Source organism: Pogoniulus pusillus, chromosome 2, assembly GCF_015220805.1.
Source record: "Pogoniulus pusillus isolate bPogPus1 chromosome 2, bPogPus1.pri, whole genome shotgun sequence".
NCBI lineage: Eukaryota > Metazoa > Chordata > Aves > Piciformes > Lybiidae > Pogoniulus > Pogoniulus pusillus.
This window is the reverse complement of record NC_087265.1, coordinates 45,195,460-45,217,456: the sequence shown is the minus strand read 5'-3', so window position 1 is coordinate 45,217,456 and position 21,997 is coordinate 45,195,460. Positions and strand designations below refer to the sequence as shown.

Below are 21,997 nucleotides of genomic sequence, written 5' to 3'. Positions count from 1 at the left end.
GCTCTTGAGTAATGGAATTGCCTCCTTTACCTTGCCAAGGGTTTTCCAACGGAGACTTGATAGCAGAGAGGCTGGCATGCCTACATTTTATCCTGACTCTTTTGTCAAACAACCATCTTGATAATCTTGCTGGAAGAGATTCAGAACAGAAATTGGACAGCAGTGATGATAAATGTATGCGATGGATAGCTATGCCTTCTTTGTCTGATGTGGGGATAGTCAGGTTCTGCAGTATTCCCAAACATCCTGGATTATCTTGCTTGGCTAGCTGGTTGCAGAACTAACCTGTATCCACTTCCAAGGATCCCGGGAATCGTCTGTTAGTGTTCATTACATCAATCTTCACAGGGAAACAGCTGTGTTGCTACTAGGTTGTGACACCAGGTGCAAGTGTAGGCTGTGCTAAATGCAAGCAAATTTAAAGCTCTTTGGTGTAAAAGAAACCCATTTGTTTCTGCTGCAAGATGAAAACAGTTCTGGCTAGAGAGGCTCTCGCTATCCACACCGGCTTCACTGGTGTGCAAGGTGAATGTTAGTCATTCAGGAGCTGTGTGGTAAGCTTGGGGAGGATGATGTCTGCCAAAAGGGCTTTTGCCTGGCAATCATCTTAGTTTCTCAAATGAGTTCCTGCTCTCTGATGGTCTGCACAGTAGTGATGATTACAGCTATTAGATTTGCCTTGCAATGCAGTTATGACTGAGTTTTTTTTGGACCTGGAAATTCACCATTGCTGTAGCCACAATTTCAATGGGCACAAATGCAGATTTGACAAGTCTTACTTGTATGATATACTCTTTGTCAGCCCATTTATCACTCTCTGTGACTGAGAGGTTTGAGTGTAAGCATTTTCTTTCTCACACTCCAGCTGCTTCTTTACCCTCTTCTGCAGTCAGGCTGTAATCCTGTGGTTTTGATATTGCAGGCTGTTGCCATGGAAATAATGGTGATTTCACAATTTCAGTGCTGTAAGCACTGCAGGAGGCAATGGAAAAGGTGGTTGGCAAGAGGTAGATACAGTGAGGATGCAGGCTACAGTTGAGAGGAGGTGTTTCTGAACCTCGGTTTTGGGAGGGGTTCTGCCCTCTTTCTATTATTGTTAGATTTCAGTGTATGAGTTTTATTGTTTTATTTCCTCACTCCCCCTCCCCTCTAATTTCATTAAAGTTTGATGCTCACCAGTTTCATGTAGCCTTACTTTTTTTTTTAAAGGTTATTAGAAAGTGATGCTAAATGCTCCTTCCTTGCCCTCAGAATAAAACCAGAGTGCTTTCTTTGTAGTTTACAGTAATTAGTTTTTGGACAAAAGGGCAAAGGTTGAGCTCGAAGCACGTTCTTTTTAAGTCATGTCTTAAGCTGGAAGAAAGCCCTTTCAGGAAAACATATTTTTCATAAGTAGTAATATAAGCCGAGAGAATCATACAATCAAGGAGATTGGAAGAGACCTCCAAGATCAGCCAGTCCAACCTAGCACCCAGCCTTATCCAGTCAACCAGACCATGGCACTAAGTGCCTCATCCAGGCTTTGCTTGAACGCCTCCAGGAACGACTCCACCACCTCCCTGGGCAGCCCATTCCAATGCCAATCACTCTCTCTGGCAACAACTTCCTCCTAACATCAGCCTAGACCACCCCCTGGCACAGCTTGAGACTGTCCCCCCTTGCTCTGTTGCTGCTTGCCTGGCAGAAGAGACCAACCCCCACCTGGCTACAGCCTCCCTTCAGGTAGCTGTAGACAGCAATGAGGTCTGCCCTGAGCCTCCTCTTCTGCAGGCTAAACAAATGACAGGCATATGCATTTAAAGCTGTCTGTGTGACTGACAGTATTATAACCCAATGCATTCATGATTTAATTTTTAGTGTGCTCTGCATACAAGCAAGTTCGGTACTAAAGAGCATTTTATGCAGCATCTGTTCCTGGTATTGTGATTCTACACCTCTACTGAAATCTTACCTCTATATTAGACACATCCATAGGGGCAGAATGAAGCTTACTGGAGGAATTAAAATCATAGAATCATTCAGGATTGGAAGGGACCACAAGGATCATCTGGTTCCAACCCCTCTTCCATAGGCAGGGACACCCTATCCGAGAGCAGTCTGGCCAGAGCCGTATCCAGCCTGGCCTTAAACATCTCCAGGGATGAGGCCTCAACCACCTCCCTGGGTAACCCATTCCAGGCTCTCACCACTCTCAATTAAACTGTGTTCTAAAATGAATTGAACTGGCAGCTTAACAGGTTCAAGGCAACTGGCACTGGAAAGAATGAGAAGTTTTGATATGCTGGAAAGCAGCAAACAGCAGCCTTTTTCCCCAGGCTATTTAGAGCAGTGTTCCACTGATTAGCATAGTCAGAGAGTAGATATTATCTGGAACTTGTAAGTGAAGATCTTAAACTTAATTTCCTGTCTTCAGTAGGATGCAATCAGTTATGGTGGTGACACAAAACTTTTAAGTTGTTTTCTTTTTAATTAAAAATAGAGAAAAAAATACTTTCTGCCTGTCAGATGCATTAAAATGACCTAGGAACTGCTTTTAAGGTGTTCTGATCTTTTTCTGTTTGGTGTTTCACAAGTGGAGCAAGAAGATCAACAGCTCCATATGACATTCTGTGATTCTGTGAAAGGGAAACAGTAAGGAATGGTCAACATGACTCTGGCTCTGTTCAGCAACTACCTGAAGGGGCATTGTAGCCAGGTAGGGGGTGGCCTCTTCTCCCAGGTAACCAGCAATAGAACAAGGGGACACAGTCTCAAGTTGTGCCAGGGTAGGTCTAGGCTGGATGTTAGGAAGAAGTTCTTCACAGAGAGAGTGATTGGCATTGGAATGGGCTGCCCAGGGAGGTGGTGGAGTCACTGTCCCTGGAGGTGTTGAAGCAAAGCCTGGATGAGGCACTTAGTGCCGTGGTCTGGTTGACTGGATAGGGCTGGGTGCTAGGTTGGACTGGATGATGTTGGAGGTCTCTTCCAACCTGGTTGATTCTATGATTAGGAAGTCAGGTTCCTAAGGATAGATTCAGTTCCATGATACTCTCCTTGTGTGAATATGAATAATCCACATGTGTGCCAGTACTCACAGCTGAATTTCACAAAAGCTCTGCAAGAAACTTCTGCACAAATTAAAATTACAGAATGAGCCAGAACTGTGTGCAGAGCCTGGCCTGAAAAGATGCTAAGTACTTCATGCTCTCAAATCTAATTGAGAATGTGGGCATCTGATAGTACTGAATGCTACATAAATCAGACCTTTGAATTGAAAGAGGTGACTTTTTCTTTTTGAACTACTAGTAAACCATTATTTTTGTCATGCATTTTCTTGGCATCTTGGCATCAACTAACTATTGCATAAAGGCAGTTTTCTGCTGAAATATATAGGATTTTATATACTTTATGCTTCTTCCAAAATTTGCTGCATGTCTGAATCATAGAATCAACCAGGTTGGAAGAGATCTCCAAGATCAGCCAGTCCAACCTAGCACCCAGCCCTATCCAATCAACTAGACCATGGCACTAAGTGCCTCATCCAGGCTTTTCTTGAAGACCCCCAGGGACGGTGCCTTCACCACCTCCCTGGGCAGCCCATTCCAATGCCAATCACTCTCTCTGTGAAGAACTTCTTCCTAACATCCAGCCTATACCTCCCCTGGCACAACTTGAGACTGTGTCCCCTTGTTCTATTGCTGGTTGCCTGGGAGAAGAGGCCACCCCCCACCTGGCTACAATGCCCGTTCAGGTAGTTGTAGACAGTAATAAGATCACCCCTGAGCCTCCTCTTCTCCAGGCTAAACAGGCCCAGCTCCCTCAACCTCTCCTCATAGGATTTGTGCTCCAGGCCCCTCACCAGCTTTGTTGCCCTTCTCTGGACACATTCCAGCACCTCAACATCTTTCTTGAATTGAGGGGCCCAGAACTGGACACAGCACTCAAGGTGTGGCCTGACCAGTGCTGAGTACAGGGGCAGAATAACCTCCCTTGTCCTACTGGCCACACTGTTCCTGATGCAGGCCAGAATGCCATTGGCTCTCTTGGCCACCTGGGCACACTGCTGGCTCATCTTCAGCCTACTATCTATCAGTACCCCCAGGTCCCTTTCTTCCTGGCTGCTCTCCAGCCACTCAGTCCAAGTAAATTTTAAACTATTGTATAAAGGCAGATTTCTGCTGAAATATATGGAATTATATATACTTTATGCTTGTTCCTAATTTGCTGCTGGTAGAATTCAGGAAGAATTTACATTCTGTCTTAAGAAAATAGGACTGCCCATAAGAAAATCAGTGAGAAAATGAATAATCATAGACTAAACCAGGTTGGAAGAGACCTCCAAGATCATCCAGGCCAACCTAGCACCCAACCGTAGCCAATCAACTAGATCATAGAATCAACCAGGTTGGAAGAGACCACCAAGATCATCCAGTCCAACCTAGCACCCAGCCCTAGCCAATCACCTAGACCATAGAATCACAGAGTCAACCAGGTTGGATAGGGACCTCCAAGATCATCCAGGCCAACCTAGCACCCAGCCCTAGCCAATCAACTAGACCATAGAATCAACCAGGTTGGATAGAGACCTCCAAGATCATCCAGGCCAACCTAGCACCCAGCCCTGGCTATTCAACTAGACCATGGCACCAAGTGCCCCATCCAGGCTTTTCTTGAACACCTCCAGGGATGGCAACTCCACCACCTCCCTGGGCAGCCCATTCCAATGCCAATCACTCTCTCTGGGAACAACTCCCTCCTAACATCCAGTCTATACTTCCCCCAGCACATCTTGAGACTGTGTCCCCTTGTTCTGTAGCTGGTTATCTGGCAGATGGTAGGGGGGTTTGCCTCCTTCCTGGAGAAGTTGTTTACAACTCTTGGTAAGGAGCCATTTAGCTACAGGTAGTAGTATCCGACTGAGGTTTTCCAGGTGTTTGAGTGCATCATTGCCTCTATTCCTGTTACAGGCACATGTGACAGCACTGCAGCAATGAGTGGAATTTTAAAGAGGAAGTTTGAAGAAGTTGATGGCTCCTCACCTTGTTCCTGTGTGTGGGAATCAGATGATGACATCTCCAGCAGTGAAAGTGCTGACAGTGGAAGTAATGTCCATCCGTCCACTTCTAACCATTTCACTCGTAAGTACCAAAGTGGTGTGTAAGGCATCATGCTGATTTTTTTATGCAAGCTAAGAAAGGTTCAGCATCATACTTAGAAGAAATATAGTGTAGGCTGCCTGCTTTCATTTTGAAGCATTTTTCTCTTATAGTTAAATGTTGCCAATGTGAAAAATGAGTGGTTTGAAAAAGGAATCTTTCCTCTGGTGGTAGTCATTCATGCAAGAAAATGCATTGAGTAAGTTTCAGAGGTTGCTCTCCTTTTTTACTGTAACATTGACATCTAGATAGTGTGAAATGTTTTAGATATATAGGAGAACATCTTCTATTTTGGATGATGATTTGAGGGGAGAGGGAAAATCAGCAGCAACAAAGCTTGGAGGCTGGTGTTTCTGCTTGGTGCTGTCTGTTCAGAGTAGTGCACACCATCTGTGACAAAATAGCTCATCGCTGTGATCATTTATCCTGCCACCTGAGCCAATGCAACCACAAAGCTCTCAGTCCTTCTCTGCAACTCAGTACAGGAGTAAACAGGGGAAGAAATGTGTAATTCTCCCTGAGAAAATACTGGATTGACATTTGATGTCTCCATGAGACGCTGCAGTAACAGGTACCTGGTTTTGTTTCCACTCAAGCAGCTGAACATGAATAGTTAATTTTCAGCATATTTTTCTTTTGACTCCTCAGGCTGAGGTTACATTACTGAACTTGTGTAAATGATGAAGTCTACATAAAGCCCTGTATCTGCAGTAAACCATTGGTAAATGATTAGCAGTAAGTGATCTGGAATTTTTATTATTATTGGCTGTCTAATAAAGCTAGGCCAGAGTTGTTTGTGAGTTACAGCTAGCAGTAGGATTAGTGCAGTTATTGTCTGAAAAGAAGAAAAAGCTCCTCTGGGTAAAGAGCACTTCTCTACCACCTTCACTTTGCTTGGACTTTTCACTCTTGAGGACTCAGATGTTCAGCTGAGGGTGGTGGTTTTCAACCTCCAGGGGGCAACACAGGAGTCTATCCTGAGGCTTGTCCTGCTTTTCATCTTTATGGCTCATCTAAAGGAGGTGAGAGAGTGAGTTGCATTAGGTTTGGAGAGAATCACACTGAGAGCACTAGTTGATGCCCTGAAGCAAAAAGCCCCATGCAGAGGGACCTAGGCAGGCTGTCTGAGTGAGCTGACGAGACACAAAATTCAGCAAAGACAAATGCAGATTTGTACCTGGGAAGAAAGAGGCCCTTGCAGTGACAGTGTCTGGGAGCTGACTGGTTGGGGAAAAGCTGTGTAGAAAAGCAGCTAGCAGAGCAGGAGTGAGGATTATCCCTTCAGTGTAGCGCTTCAGAATGTTGTGTCCAGATTTGGCCCCCTCCAATGCAAGCAAAACATTGGTAAAGTGAAGCAAGTTGAGTGGAGGCAGACCAAAGTGATGAGAGAGATGGAGTGTTGCACCTGTGAGGGAGACACAGGGACTTGACCTTGTTCAGCCTGAAGAAAGAAAGGCTGGGTGGGCACCTGGTAGAAACTATGCAGTACCTTTCAGGAGCTTACTCAGAACGTGGTCAGGCTTTTCCCAGTGGTCTGTGATGGATGGGTGAAAGGCAGGTGAGGTAGCTTGAGATGAGAGATGTTTCATATGAATATAAAGAGAAACTTTTCACCATGAGGACAGCGAGGTACAGCAACAGATTGCCCAGAGAGGCTGTGTCCTGTCTGTCCTTGCAGGCTTACAGGACCTGAGTGGCTAAAGCTGTGAGCAAGCCTTGTCTGATATCTTAGCTGACCTTGCCTTTTGTGTTAAGCCTATAAGGAACTGTGTTTTGCTTTATCAGCTTACTAGCTCAAGTCTCTGCTAGCTTTGTTGCTTTCTCCTGCCGGATGTGTGTGTGCATCCTGTGTTCTGATTTGATACTTCAGTTTAGCTGCCCCACCTCTGGTGAGTGCAGATGGCAGCTGGTCCTGAGTGGTTTTGAAAACTACAGGGTTTTTGTAGACAGGAAGCTCCATTTAGAATGTTACTGGGAAGAACAAAGACTGAGATCATCTGACACACAAGTGGATGTTAGATGTCCAACTGCCTCCCCCTCTCCAACTCGTTATTGCCCTGCTTTGATTATATTTGAGGCTCGCTGTTGCTCTTGGAACTTGAAGTCTCCAAATTCAGCAATGGGATTTTTGGGCTGGAATTTCTTCCATTTGACAATCTGCTAGTGCTTTTTGTCTACTGAGCAGGCTTCAGGGCACGATGCAGATACATTTATTTTGTTGTTTTCCATTTTAATGTGTTGGTGGTTTATTGGTTGGGTGTTATTTTGGGGGGTTTTGAGGTTTGGGTTTTTCTTTGCTTTCATGTTTCATTCTTGACAAAGCCACAAGGTATTTGCTCATGTTTCTGTAGGCAATAGCAGTACTTTTCTCATGTAACTTTCTAGGTAAGTACTTTGTAAAGTTTTTGTGGGAGAAGAAAAAACATCATCTCAAAATATCCCTGACTGCTGGGACAGCAGACTGAGTAGGCTGAGAGGGGACTTTATTGCCCTCTACAGCTAACTACTTAAAAGGAGGTTGTACTGAGTCTGGAGCTGGTCTCTTTTCCCAAATTACTCATGATGGGGCAAGAGGAAATGGCCATAAGTTGCATCAGGGAAGGTTTAGGTTGGATGTTGGGAGGAAGTTCTTTACTGAGCAGGTGGTCAGGCACTGGAACAGGCTGCCCAGGGAGGTGGTGGAGTCACCATCCCTGGAGGTGTTTAAAAGGAGAGTGGCTGTGGCACTTGAGGCTATGGTCTAATGATGAAGGATGCTGGGATGAAGGTTGGACTGGCTGATCCTGGTGGTTATTTCTAACCACAGTGATTCCTAGTGATTAGATGTTGTGCTGAGGGATTTGGTTTAGTCAAGGACTTGTCAGTGTGAAACTAATGATTGGACTGGATGATCTTAAAGGTATTTTCCAATCTAAGCAATTCTGTGATTCTGTGAAATCAGTAAATAAATGTGCTAGTTTGAAGCCAGCTAGAATGTTTTGGTGAGAAGAACTACATTACAGGCTGTGGAAAGAGAAACAATGGTGATGTCTACTTCCCTCGCAGCCTTGCTGAGAAGTACAGAAACAAGAAACAAAAACATTTGATAACACTCTTGCCATCACTTTCACCCTCGCTGGGGCCTCTGGCTGAGCTGCATCTCTCTAACCTCACCCTCTATTTTTGGCTAATCCACTTTGCTTCTTTACCCTTTGGCCAAACCTCCATTCTTCCTTGGGACTGGGGTAAGTTTGAGAGGGGTAGGGGGAAGGTGAAGGGGTGGTTGAGAGCCCCTCCTGGGCACTCAGGTTTCTGGGAGGGCTGTTGTGTTTCTGTATTACCTTTTACCTTGTATATTTCTGTCTATACTGTAAATATCTGCTTGTATATTGTGCTAGCTGTAAATATAAGCTTCATTCATACATCCAGAGCTGGCTGAGTCTAGTCTGGGTGATCTTCTGAAGTGTGGAGGGGCAGGGAACACCCAAACCATCACAATAAACTAGTTCCAACTGTTTTTGTAAGGCAGAAATATACAAGAGAGATTGACTCTCCATAGTTGAATCTTGTACAGTTCAGCAGTATCAAAATTGAAGCCACATCTGCACTATTTTTTACAGCAGTGTTTATACAGGGTATTGAAGAATCAGACCTACAGCCCAACAAAGTGTAATATTTGACAAAAATTAGATGAGGAACTTCTGAGTGTTTTCATGTTTGTTACCTGAAAGAAAATCAGGCAATTCTTGTATAAGAAGTTTATTTGCTCAGTTTTACTAGCAAGAGAGCCAATGGCATCCTGGCCTGTATCAGGAACAGTGTGGCCAGTAGGATGAGGGAGGTTATTCTGCCCCTGTACTCAGCACTGGTCAGGCCACACCTTGAGTCCTGTGTCCAGTTCTGGGCCCCTCGATTCAAGAGAGATGTTGAGATACTGGAATGTGTCCAGAGAAGGGCAATGAAGTCACTGAGGGGCCTGGAGCACAGCCCTGTGAGAAGAGGCTGAGGGAGCTGGGGGTGTGCAGACTGGAGAAGAGGAGGCTCAGGGCAGACCTCATTGCTGTCTACAGCTACCTGAAGGGAGGTTGTGGCCAGGTGGGGTTGGCCTCTTCTACCGGGCAACCAGCAACAGAACAAGGGGACACAATCTCAAGTTGTGGTGGGGGAGGTCTAGGCTGGATGTTAGGAGGAAGTTCTTCCCAGAGGGAGTGATTGGCATTGGAATGGGCTGCCCAGGGAGGTGGTGGAGTCACCGTCCCTGGAGGTGTTGAACCAAAGCCTGGCTGAGGCACTTAGTGCTATGGTCCAGTTGACTGGCTAGGGCTGGGTGTTAGGTTGGACTGGATGATCCTGGATGTCTCTTCCAACCTGGTTGATTCTATGATCTGTTGTTTTTCTGGGAATGTTCTTTCATATGTTTCTGGGGAGAATGATCTTATTGGAGTAATTACTGCAACAGCTTAGTACTTACTAAAGGTTTTTCAGTGGATCTGGAATTGGGTATTTTGTATCACAACTCATTTCTATTCAATCAGAATCCGGTGGTAGTAGTCATCTTGTCTTGTCATCTGTTGTTGATCATTTCTGTTAGTCATCAGATTCTTCTCATCTGTCATTGATAATGTCTAGATGTCGTCAGCTTCTTCAAAACCCAAATGAAAAATCTGTTAGCAGTGCAAAATCTCCAGGTGTAAAAAGAAAACCAAGAAGAAGAAGAGTTTCAAATAGAGGTGATTTGAGCAAGTTGCAGAATTGGGTTGCATGAAGTTTTAATAGTGGACAAAGCAACAGAGCATGCCTTGCTGCTGCAGACAGCCCTATCCTCACATGTTACATGCATAACAGCAAGCTCTTAGAATATCTAAGAGGTGTTTGCTCTAGCCTGGTCTGTGACTGGTGTGAAATTCCTCCTCAGCCTGCTTTATGCAGTACTGAGTGTATTCTGTACACGTTCCCTGAACTCTGGACTCCTACTGTGTGCCCAAAGCCACTCTGCTGTTCAGAAGAGTCTAAAAAGATTCATACAGATTCCTCTTGCTCTTCTTTTATCAATACATGTGCAGATGCATTCCTTCTCCAAGGAACTGCTGAGATGCACAACAGCGATCTAAAAGCTCCTCTAAAATGCCATGAGCTCCAGTAATCCCTCTCAGCACACAGCAGATAGTGGAATGTAATATTATAACAGTGTTTTATAATCTGCATGTAGATTAAGGCTATTGTTAGTAATTAATATTCAGCTTTTTATAATAATCTTTATATTTTTCTTATCCTGTGGTAGCAATTTTTAGTCATAAATAAGTGTTGGACATAGCTGAATCAGTTAGATGATTCAAGTTGCACTAATTGCTTTTCATAGACTCATGGAATCAACCAGGTTGGAAGAGACTTCCAAGATTATTCAGTCTAATCTATCACACAGCCCTATCCAGTCAACTAGACCATGGCACTAAGTGCCTCATCCAGGCTTTGCTTGAACACCTCCAGGGATGATGACTCCATCACCTCCCTGGGCAGCCCATTCCAATGGCAAATCACTCTCTCACTTTCATTTCCTCAGTTGCATCACTGGAAATGAATGTACCTTTTTCAATAAAGATATAGGTCTGTGTGCATGTTTACACATGTGCAGATATCCATAGCTTCATAAAAGCATAAGTGTGTATGTGTATATATATATAGTGTGTGTGAAAAAGCATTTCTGTGTGCTTGTGTATATACATATATATATATACAAGAGCAGTAACTGTGGTAATGACATGCAGAAATGCTGAGTGATGTTTTAAGTGTAGTTTCTAACAAAAAATGCCACAGTGAAAGTGAAGAGTGAGAAGCTCCAGAGTTTTATACACATTGTTGACAAGGGCCCCAGTCTACTGAAGACATGTATTTGTCTCCCTCCGCCTAAGGTTTAGGGATTTGTGTGAGTCAGACACTTGTTTTCTAGGAAGAAGCCTGCATTATGTATGTAGGAAACAAATTAATGCCATTCTTGTTATAGAGACATGATCAGAGAATCAGCCAGGTTGGAAGAGATCTCCAAGATCATCCAGTCCAACCTAGCACCCAGCCATAGCCAATCAACTGGACCATGGCACTAAGTGCCTCAGCCCGGCTTTCCTTGAACACCTCCAGGGATGGCAACTCCACCACCTCCCTGGGCAGCCCATTCCAATGCCAATCACTCTCTCTGCCAACAACTTCCTCCTAACATCCAGCCTAGACCTCCCCCACCACAACTTGAGACTGTGTCCCCTTGTTCTGTTGCTGCTTGCCTGGCAGAAGAGACCAACCCCACCTGGCTACAGCCTCCCTTCAGGTAGCTGTAGACAGCAATGAGGTCTGCCCTGAGCCTCCTCTTCTCCAGGCTGCACACCCCCAGCTCCCTCAGCCTCTCCTCACAGGGCTGTGCTCCAGGCCCCTCACCAGCCTTGTCACCCTCCTCTGGACACATTCCAGCACCTCAACATCTCTCTTGAAATGAGGAGCTCAGAACTGGACACAGCACTCAAGGTGTGGCCTGAGCAGTGCTGAGTACAGGGGCAGAATAACCTCCCTTATCCTACTGGCCACACTGTTCCTGAACCAGGCCAGCACTCATACCTGTTCTCATAAGATTCTCTGTTAGATTTGGGGAACTCCTTGACTCCCTAGTTCAATTCACTGAAGCATTTCCAGCAGGCACACCAGAGCCAGTAGACATTTCCCATTATCTTGTTATGTCATAACTGACTGCAGGTTTTGCAGTTTCCATGGCAACGGTGATTTTTAATTGGTAAAGAATAAAATGCTAAAAGATGGGGGTTTTTTTTAGGACTGTACAGTATTTTTCCATCAAAGAACTCGAGTGAAAACACCAAGATGCTTTTTGCTAATCAGTACTGTAATTGAATTGCTGTCTAAAGGTGGATACCTGTTTGTGGCAGGCTCTGCAGGCACTAATTTTTCAGCTGTAACAGATGAGAAGATAGCCTTATTACAGTTATTACACAACTCTAGAAAATGAATGATAATTTATGCTTACAATTTAAGACACTCTTACTTTTCAGATCATGTAGATACTTAGATTCCAATGTTATCTCTTAAAGAAATGTACTAATCAAGACGTGGCTCAAAGCTGCACTGTGTTTTCTTCCTGAGATTCTTTGGCAATTTTTGTGTCTCATCAGAAAAATGATACTTGGGAACTGAGATGGAGTTTCATTAGGTGGAAGGATAAAATACAAGGAGAGAAAGGAGCAAAAATATGACTTGCTGAAATTGGAGGGAGTTTTTAGGTAGTGACAGGACTAGGGGGAATGGAGCAAAGCTGGAGATGGGTAGGTTGAGAATGAGTGTGAGGAGGAAGTTCTTAACCATGAGATTGGTGAGAGCCTGGAATGGGTTGCCCAGGGAGGTGGTTGAGGCCCCATGGCTGGAGATGTTTAAGGCCAGGCTGGATGAGGCTGTGGCCAGCTTGCTCTAGTGTGAGGTGTCCCTGGCCATGGCAGGGGGGTTGGAACTGGCTGATCCTTGTGGTCCCTTCCACCCCTGACTGCTTCTATGATTCTGTGATAAAAGCATAGAGTGCATAAGTGAGCTACTAATTGCTACTGGGGAGAGAGAGAGCTAATAAAGGGCTGATCAGAGTGAGAAAACACCTCTGCCATGTAGAGAGGAGGTTCTCTGAGTTGAGGAGCTTGACAAGCAACAGGGTGTTTTTTCAGTCAGAGCAAGAAAGCAATGGTAACAGATTTCACTTGGTAAATATGTCAGTTTGCAGAAAAGGCTACAGATTGGCTGGCTCATAACTGGGAAAAGAGGGAGGGCCAATGAACAGAATAAGAATGAGCCATCTTACAAAGATCAAAGGAATTTAATGCTCCAGCAGTTTGCAAATTCTTAGTCAGTGAAAGTGACTCATCCTCTTTCACTACACTGATGTGTGTGGAACAGATTTCAAAAACACCTTAGACAATGACTGGGAAATGCAGCACTTCTGGACCTTTCTGTGCTTGTTAGTCAACAGACAGTCAGTTTGTGTCGTGGAGGCAGGGAATTAAAGTGACCAAGTCAGGAATCACAAAAACAGAGTTATTTTATTTGCCTGGAACCCTGCCCCCAAAACTAGATACAAAATCAATTACAAAATCAATTTAGTTTATTAACAGATTCAGTTTGATCAGGAATTGTCTTCCAAAAAAGGATATTACAGATAAATCTGGATATTTAGGAAGTCAGGAAATGGCAAAGGCTAAGCTATAAACACAGTTTTACCCCACTGTCAATCAGACTGAGCAGAGATTAAGGGAACAGCAGGTTGCACTCACAGAGGTGAGATAGGTGTTCAGCAATGATCCCTTGATGGATTCCTCTGCAGGAGCAGCCTTCTGGCATTGCAGGCTATATCCAATAATTAAGATTCACGCCCACAGAAGGCTGAGGCAAGTGACAGAGATGCCAAACTCAGAAATGACTTGAGCACTTCTTCTGGAGTGGGATGGTCTTGGAATGATGCTGCCTTCACAGCAGCAGGGGAGAGCAAAAAGCAGTAGTGTCCCCAGTCTCACAAGGCAGCCAGGAAGTTGGCTACTGATAGGGTCTGAGAGAGGGTGGACCAGATGCTGCCAGCTCTCTCTCTAAAAGGACCCCAGACTTGCCAAGCCTGCAGGTTTGCACAGGAGGGTGCAAAAGTGGGGAGAACCATCCAAAAGCAGGGATGGGATAAAACCAAGAGCTGTACAAAAGGTAGGAGCCATCCAAAAGCAGGGACGGTCCAGTCACAACAGCAACCTGTCCTGCCAGGCACTCTGTTAGGACAGAAGCTCTTTCAAGCCAGGAACCCTCAAGGTGGGAACCCATGCTCTGTTTATCCTTTTTCTAAACAAAGTGTCCATTTACCATTTATACTGGGTGCAAAAACCCAGCCAACCACCAGCCCCATTCCAGTGTGGGCTTCCACACGGGTCAGCCCATGTGCTGAAAGGCACCTCTTGCTGCCTCACTTCAAGCCTGCAGGGCAGGAGGGGGAGAAGCAGGTTTTTGCACCTTTATTCTCCTGTTCAAACCTGCAGAGTGAGAGGGAGAAGAGAGGAATTTGGAGTACCCCTGGACACATTGTCACAAGAACTTGTGTAAATTTTGGTCCACATTCTTGAGTACATACTGTCCGTGGGTCTGGAACCATCTCTTGCAGCCAGACTGGGGATCCCTAGTGCAGAATGATGCTAACATGATGTATGAAATGATATTTTCTGATTTGCTCTTGTCTGTGGGATTTGCAAAAAATGAAACAGAATGGCTGTATTTTGTCCTCAGTGCAGAATAAAAACTAGATTTGCAGTTGGAGTAGTATATGAGATTGAGACTTCCAAGATCATCCACTCCAACCTATCACCCACACCTGTCCAGTAAACTAGACCATGGCACTAAATGCCCCATCCAGGCTTTGCTTCAACACCTCTAGGGACAGCAACTCCACCACCTCCCTGGGCAGCCCATTCCAATGGCAGTCACTCTCTCTGTCAAGAGCTTCCTCCTAATATCCAGTTCTAAATGAGAAAGCCAGCATTTGTCAAGAACATTGACTTGTTCTGTTATTTCCCAGTTTACTATTAAAGCAAATTAGAGCCTTTCTGTACCATGGAGTCTTCTGTGTTTTAATGAATTCATTGCCAGCTCTGTATGCCCCAGAGTAATACTGGTGAGAAAGGGATTTTCACCATCAGACTGACTGAGGACTATACCACTTCCTCCCAAGTGAGGCTTTAACTGTTATTATCAGTGGCTCCAGCCTTGTTACATGACTGGGTTTCACTGTGTGCTTGTTTGCCAAGTAATAATATGCCTGCCCATTAACTCTGACTTGCAGTGATTGTACTGAATATACAATCTCTGAACTTGCTGTGTGCTTATTAAAGACAGCTAAACCTAATGAGAGTACTTCCTGAACTTGTGCTTTGCTTGATATTTAATGGGTTGCTCTGTATAAGAAGATGCAAATAAAATGTACATCCCCGGGAGGTGGTGGAGTTGCCATCCCTGGAGATGTTCAAGAAAAGACTGGATGAGGCATTTGGTGCCATGGTGTAGTTGATTGGCTAGGGCTGGGTGTTAGGTTGGACTGGATGATCTTGGAGGTCTCTTCCAACCTGGTTGATTCTATGATTGTCTCTTTTTTTTGGAGACACTAGGCTTGGGATGCAGACAGTAGATTTTTAACACTGAAAATTCATGTTTGCATGCTTCTGATTGGTTAGCAGGAGAATTTGTATACACAAGGACATTAGGGGATGCTTTTGAAAATGTTAAAGCAGAAGTTATGTTTAGAAGTAACCTAATGGTGATTCTAAGCACTCCCTTAGCTCTTATTTTAACTGAGACACCTGCTAGCAAAGGAAGCACACATAAGCAGTGGTCATCTGTAGAGGTATAGTTCAGCAGTGGTTACTATGGAAACTGCAGGTGACCTACATTTTACCAAAAAGTGATAAAGTTTAGGTGATTTTTTTCTTAAAGGAGGCACACCTATTGATTTCTACTGCTGTTTTTCATCTTCTGCATTTTGCTTATTCAACTAGTATTCTTAGTGTGGAGTGAATAGTGTGGAATGGACACAAAAGTCTTAGAGCAGAGGTGCCACTTAATTGTTATGCTACTGTATAAAATTACTAGAAGTTGTTGCCTTTGCTGTCATATTTAATTGTATCATAGAATCAACTAGGTTGGAAGAGACCTCCAAGATCGTCCAGTCCAACCTATCATTGTGTGTTGTTGGGAAGAAGATAACACTAATACATTGTGTGTTCATTATAATTATAGGCTGGATGTTAGGAGGAAGTCCTTGACAGAGATAATAATTACCTGGCAGGGGAGACACCATGATCAGGCAGGTGGTTTTCCCAGGGCGAGGCTCATCCTTTGCACTCTGGATGTGCTGACCCCTGCGATTTCCCCACATGTGGGAAACTTGACTGCATAATTTGTGGTAGTGGGGGACTGCATTTAAGTTCTTCCCTGTATTAGTGCTGTTTGTTGGAAGGTAGCAGAGCCCTGCAGAGGGACCTTGACAGGCTGGATGGGTGGGCAGAGGCCAGTGGGATGAGATTTAACAAGGCCAAGTGCAGGGTTCTACACTTTGGCCACAACAACCCCAAGCAGCACTACTGGCTGGAGAGCAGCCAGGCAGAAAGAGACCTGGGGTTACTGGTGGATGGCAGGCTGAATATGAGCCAGTAGTGTGCCCAGGTGGCCAAGAGAGCCAATGGCATCCCAGCCTGTGTCAGGAACAGTGTGGCCAGTAGAGGTCTCTTCCAACCTGGTTGATTCTATGATTCTGTGACTCTATTACTGACTTGTGCACTGCAGTCAGTAGTGTCTGTTTTGGAGGCTTTATCCACTTTGCCGTTATGATGCAGATTGTAATTATCACTTAAACATTATTATTATGATCAAAACCTTTGCTTTCTCAAATGAATTTGATCCTAAAAAACACTGAGCATTGGTGCAATGGCAAGTGCTGCTCTGGTCGTGCTCAAGCTCACAGCAAAGAGTTGTATACCCAGAGAGTCATGGCCCGTGCTGAAGGAGGATATGAAAATCACCAAAGGTCTAACTGGAGTCTGGACTAAGGCTTCTTCATAATCATGTCATTATGAACTAACTGTGAGCACAAAATACCTTCCAGGCACATTTGAAGTGTCTCTCTGCTGCTTCTGGCCATAAGCCTGTCTCCAGCTGTGCTCAATTATCAGTGCCACTGAAGATGGGAAGGAAAAATGATCACACTGTAGAAACCAGACTCTACATTTGGAAATGTTGAAATGATATTCCTTTCTAATCCTCTGCAAGTTGAAATCATCTGCAAGCTGAAATACTGAAGCAAGATAAGATTCTGGCATTATTTTAAAGCAGGATGTGCCTAGACTGAGGCAAATTGGTATCTTTTAATGAGAAAAAATAGATTATAGGCTGTGAAAAGGAAACAATGGTGGTGTCTGCCACAACAACCCCCAGCAGCGCTACAGCATGGGGACAGAGTGGTTGGACAGCAGCCAGGAAGAAAGGGACCTGGGGGTACTGGTAGATAGTAGGCTGAAGATGAGCCAGCAGTGTGCCCAGGTGGCCAGGAGAGCCAATGGCATCCTGGCCTCTATCAGGAACAGTGTGGCCAGTAGGACAAGGGAGGTTATTCTGCCCCTGTACTCATCACTGGTCAGGCCACATCTTGAGTCCTGTGTCCACTTCTGGGCTCCTTAATTCAAGAGAGATGTTGAGATGCTGGAACATGTCCAGAGAAGGGCAACAAAGCTGGTGAGGGGCCTGGAGCACAGCCCTGTGAGGAGAGGCTGAGGGAGCTGGGGGTGTGCAGCCTGCAGAAGAGGAGGCTCAGGGCAGACCTCATTGCTGTCTACAGCTACCTGAAGGGAGGCTGTAGCCAGGTGGGGGTTGGTCTCTTCTGCCAGACAAGCAGCAACAAAACAAGGGGACACAGTCTCAAGTTGTGCTGGAGTCACTGTCCCTGGACATGTTCAAGGAAAGCCTGAATGAGGCACTTAGTACCATGGTCTAGTTGATTGGATAGGGTTTGGTGCTAGGTTGGGCTGGATAATCTTGGAGGTCTCTTCCAACCTGGTTGATTCTATTATTCTATAAAAACAAGAACACAGACATAGATAAGACAGAGTTTGTGTGTCTGTCTCTGGAGTGTTTCCCTTCTTCTTGGATATGTGTAACTAATCCTTCTGCTTCTAGCCCCGCCTTGGCAATCCTCCAAACTCACCTTGCACATAAGGCAAAGTCTGGGATAAGGTCGGGGGTGGAAAGAAGTTGGAAGGGTGGTTGGGAGCCCCTCCTGGGGACTCTTAATTTCTGGGAGGGCTGTTGTGTTTCTGTATTACTTTTAACTTGTATATTTCTGCCTATAGCTGTATGGATTGAAACTCTCTGCTTGTATATTGTGCTAAGCTGTAAATATAGAGCTTCATTCTTTAACTGCCATCCAGCTGAGTCTGGTCTGGGTGATTTCATACGAGTGGTAGTGCAGGTAACTCCCAAACCATCACACAGGAACACAAATATTAGGGACCAGAATGGAAAATGACACAAACAGGCATAGAGGGAACTGTTGCTGGATTCTGCCTTCGCTCTCTTCTCCTTATACCACAGCTACGTCCGCAAGTGCACGCTATGGATGCAGTGTGTGAGTTTTTTGTTTGGTTGGTTGTTTTCCAAAAGAACATTTAAAAAAAAAGTCTTTTAGAACATTATCAAACCTTGCTTTAAAGACTTCAACAGATGGCAAATCTGCCACCTGTCTTGGTAAGCAGGATTAATGTTTAATTGTCCCTGCAGTTCTGAATTTTGTTCCGCTCAGTGAAATGCAAGGAGTTTTCAGATGCCCTGTTGTGTCAGAGCAGAAGTAGCTCATGTGTACCAGAAACCACATGTTTGTACTGGCTGTGTGCTCAGAGGTTGTAATATCATTTACACTAGAAGTCAGTGTGCTAGTTTGAGCCTAGCTGGGATGTTTTGGTGAGAAGAATTAGATTATAGGCTGTGAAAAGGAAACAGTGGTGATGTCTACTGCACTCACAGGCTTACTAAGATGGATAAAAACAAGAACACAGACAGAGATAACAGAGTTGCTCTCTGGGCTATGGGGCTGCATGAACTTTAACCTAACCTGCTGTCTAAGTGACTAATCCATCTGCTTCCTAACTCCCCTGGCCAACCCTCCAAACTCACCTTGAACGTAAGGCAAAGTGTGGGGTAAAGTAGAGGGGTGGGAGGAGGTTGAAGGATGGTTTGGAGCTCCTCCTGAGCACTGTGGTTTCTGGGAGGGCTGCTGTGTTTCTGTATTACTTTTTAACTAGTATATTTTCTTCTCTAGCTGTGTAGATTGTAAATACCTGCTTGTATGTTGTGCTGAGCTGTAAATATAAAACTTCATTCTTCAAATTCCACAGTGGCTGAGTCTACTCTGAGTGATTTTCTTAAGTGTAGGGGGGCAGGTAACACCCAAACCATCACAGTCAGGCCTGCTCTTCTGTAATATAAAATGTTTTATAAGTCAGTCAATAAGTGTTTGTAGTAACTAAATATTTTGGTAAAATAACTTCTGTGGCTTACTCATGTGTGTGATTCACATGTTGGTTTGATTTCTTTCTTCCTACCCCAATATGGTAACTGCAAACAAACTGAATTTTCTGTTTATTCTGTGAGTACATAAGGCATTGCTAATACTTTGATAGAAATCATAAATGTTTGCTGATATCATTGTAATAGTAATGAGACATGGATTTCGTTGCTTTGAGGGCAGATTAAGGAGATGTCTACAAACTAAAACGTGGTTTCAGAGGTCTTAAAATCTCTTGAGAGAAACTTGTGTTCTTTGAAATCATAAGGTCAGTAGTACAGTAGCAGCTATTCATATAGAATCATAGAATCAACCAGGTTGGAAGAGACCTCCAAGATCATCCAGTCTAACTTAGCACCCAGCCATAGCAAATCAACTAGACCATGGCACCAAGTGCCTCATCCAGGCTTTGCTTGAACACCTCCAGGGATGGCAACTCACCACCTCCCTGGGCAGCCCATTCCAATGCCAGTCACTCTCTCTGGCAACAGCTTCCTCCTAACATCCAGCCTAGACCTCCCCTGGCACAACTTGAGACTGTGTCCCTTTGTTCTGTTGCTCCCCCAACTCCCTCAGCCTCTCCTCGTAGGACTTGTATTCAACCATAGAATCAATCACAGAATCAGCCAGGTTGGAAGAGACCTCCAAGATCATCCAGTCCAACCTAGCACCCAGTCCTATCCAGTCAACAGACCATGTCACTAACTGCCTCAGCCAGGCTTTTCTTGAACACCTCCAGGGACAGTGACTCCACCACCTCCCTGGGCAGCCCATTCCAATGCCAATCACTCTCTCTGTGAAGAACTCCCTCCTAACATCCAGCCTATACTTCCCCCAGGCCCCTCACCAGCTTTGTCTCCCTTGTGTGTATATCCATACAATTTGCAGTTCCAATTTGACTTTTGTAGCATTTTATGGTATAAAACCTGATGCACTACTTTACATCTCTGCAGAGATATTGGTAGCAATTTTCAAACAACCTTAGTAAAAAAATTCCATTTTCCAGATGCAACTTTGTACTTTAAAATACTTGAAATTCATGCTAAAAGCTTTAGGATTAGTGTTCATCAGCAGCTTCCAATTTAATCAGATTTATAGAGGAAAAATATTCCAAGCTTGTAGCCTGTGTTTGGCAATGAAATAATTATTGCATGTTTACATATTTCTTCAGTAGCTTGCAAAAGGAAAAGCTATTTAGTATTTGGAAAAGGAAACAGAAAGCCATCTGAAGAGGTACCTTCCAACCTGTATTTTAGTATGCACGTCATGATGTAATTTGTTTTTTCCAAAGTAGTGGATATGATTTGTTCAGCCACAAAGAGATGGCAAACACATCTCAGGTAGTAAATGGATGCAGAGAACAGTATTTTAATAACACCAAAAAGTAATTGAAAGTATGTGCTATTTATCAAGGAAATTATGATAGCATCTTCTCTTGGATAATGTTCATCATTTGCTGCAAGCATTGCTCAGCTGCTGGAAAACTTGTCTAATTGTTATCCTTTAGGTGTTTGGTATTAGAATGGTATTGTTGAATGCTGAAAGTACTGATGAAGGAGAAGTCAGAAAATGCAGGTGTAATTAACTTCTCCTAGAATCATAGACACAGCCAGGTTGGAAGAGACCTCCAAGATCATCCAGGCCAACCTAGCACCCAGCCCTAGCCAATCAACCAGACCACGGCACTAAGTGCTTCATCCAGGCTTTTCTTGAACACCTCCAGGGATGGTGACTTAACCATCTCTGGGCAGCCCATTCCAATGGTTAATCACTCTCTTTGTGATCTATCCTGAAGGGTGTTTGTTTATGTGGTGTATTAGGAAGAGTGTGTCCAGCAGATCAAGACAGGGTCTCCTTGCCCTCTACTCGGCCCTGGCGAGACCTCCTCTCGGATACTGTGCTCAGTTTTGGGCTCTGCAGTTGAAGAGGGACAGGGATCTGCTGGAGAGGCTCCAGTGGAGGGCTAAGAGGATGATGAGGGGACTGAAGGGCATGGCTTATGAGGAGAGGCTGAGGGACCTGGGGCTGTTTAGTCTGAAGAAGAGAAGACTTAGAGAGGATTTGATAAATGTTTATAAGTATCTGAGGGCTGCCAGGAGTCGGGGGACAGGCTCTGCTCACTGCTCCCTGGGATAGGACAAGGAGCAGTGGGTGTAAATTGCAGCACAAGAGGTTCCACCTCACCACAAAGGGGAACTTCTTCACTGTAAGGGTCCCAGAGCACTGGCACAGGCTCCCCAGAGAGGTTGTGGAGTCTCCTTCTCTGGAGACTTTCAAGGCCTGTCTGGATGTGTTCCTCTGTGATCTGTGTTAGATAGGATTGTCCTGCTCTGGCAGGGGGGTTGGACTTGATGATCTTCTTGGGTCACTTCCAACCCCTAATATCCTGTGATCCTGTGAACTGTCATTTCCTCTTTTTCTATCCTTTAATACTAAGGAGAAGAGACCAACCTCCACCTGGCTGCAGCCTCCTTTCAGGTAGTTACAGAGAGCAAGGTCTCCTTTCAGCCTCCTTTTCCCTAGACTTAACAATCCCAGTTTCACAGTATCACAGTATCACCAAGGTTGGAAGAGACCTCACAGATCATCAAGTCCAACCCTTTACCACAGTGCCCAAGGCTAGACCATGGCACCAAGTGCCACGTCCAATCCTGCCTTGAACAGCCCCAGGGACGGCAACTCCACCACCTCCCCGGGCAGCCCATTCCAGTGTCCAATGACTCTCTCAGTGAAGAACTTTCTCCTCACCTCGAGCCTAAATCTCCCC

The 21,997-nt window shown here is 44.7% G+C and overlaps 1 protein-coding gene and 1 non-coding gene across 5 annotated transcripts in view; both read left to right on the top strand.

The window, feature by feature from the left end:
• The window catches only part of CSRNP3 (cysteine and serine rich nuclear protein 3), a 142,148-nt gene that overhangs the window by 33,130 nt on the left and 87,021 nt on the right, over positions 1–21,997 (top strand). For all 4 annotated transcript variants that reach the window (XM_064163891.1, XM_064163869.1, XM_064163911.1 and 1 more), the window contains exon 2: positions 4,947–5,117. In XM_064163891.1, the coding sequence (XP_064019961.1) occupies positions 4,970–5,117 (148 nt within the window). In that variant the 5' untranslated portion in view covers positions 4,947–4,969. The remainder of the gene's footprint in view (positions 1–4,946; positions 5,118–21,997) is intronic.
• On the top strand, positions 15,949–16,112 carry LOC135188363 (U1 spliceosomal RNA). The gene has a single exon (XR_010307674.1). It is a non-coding gene; the product is annotated as a U1 spliceosomal RNA (small nuclear RNA).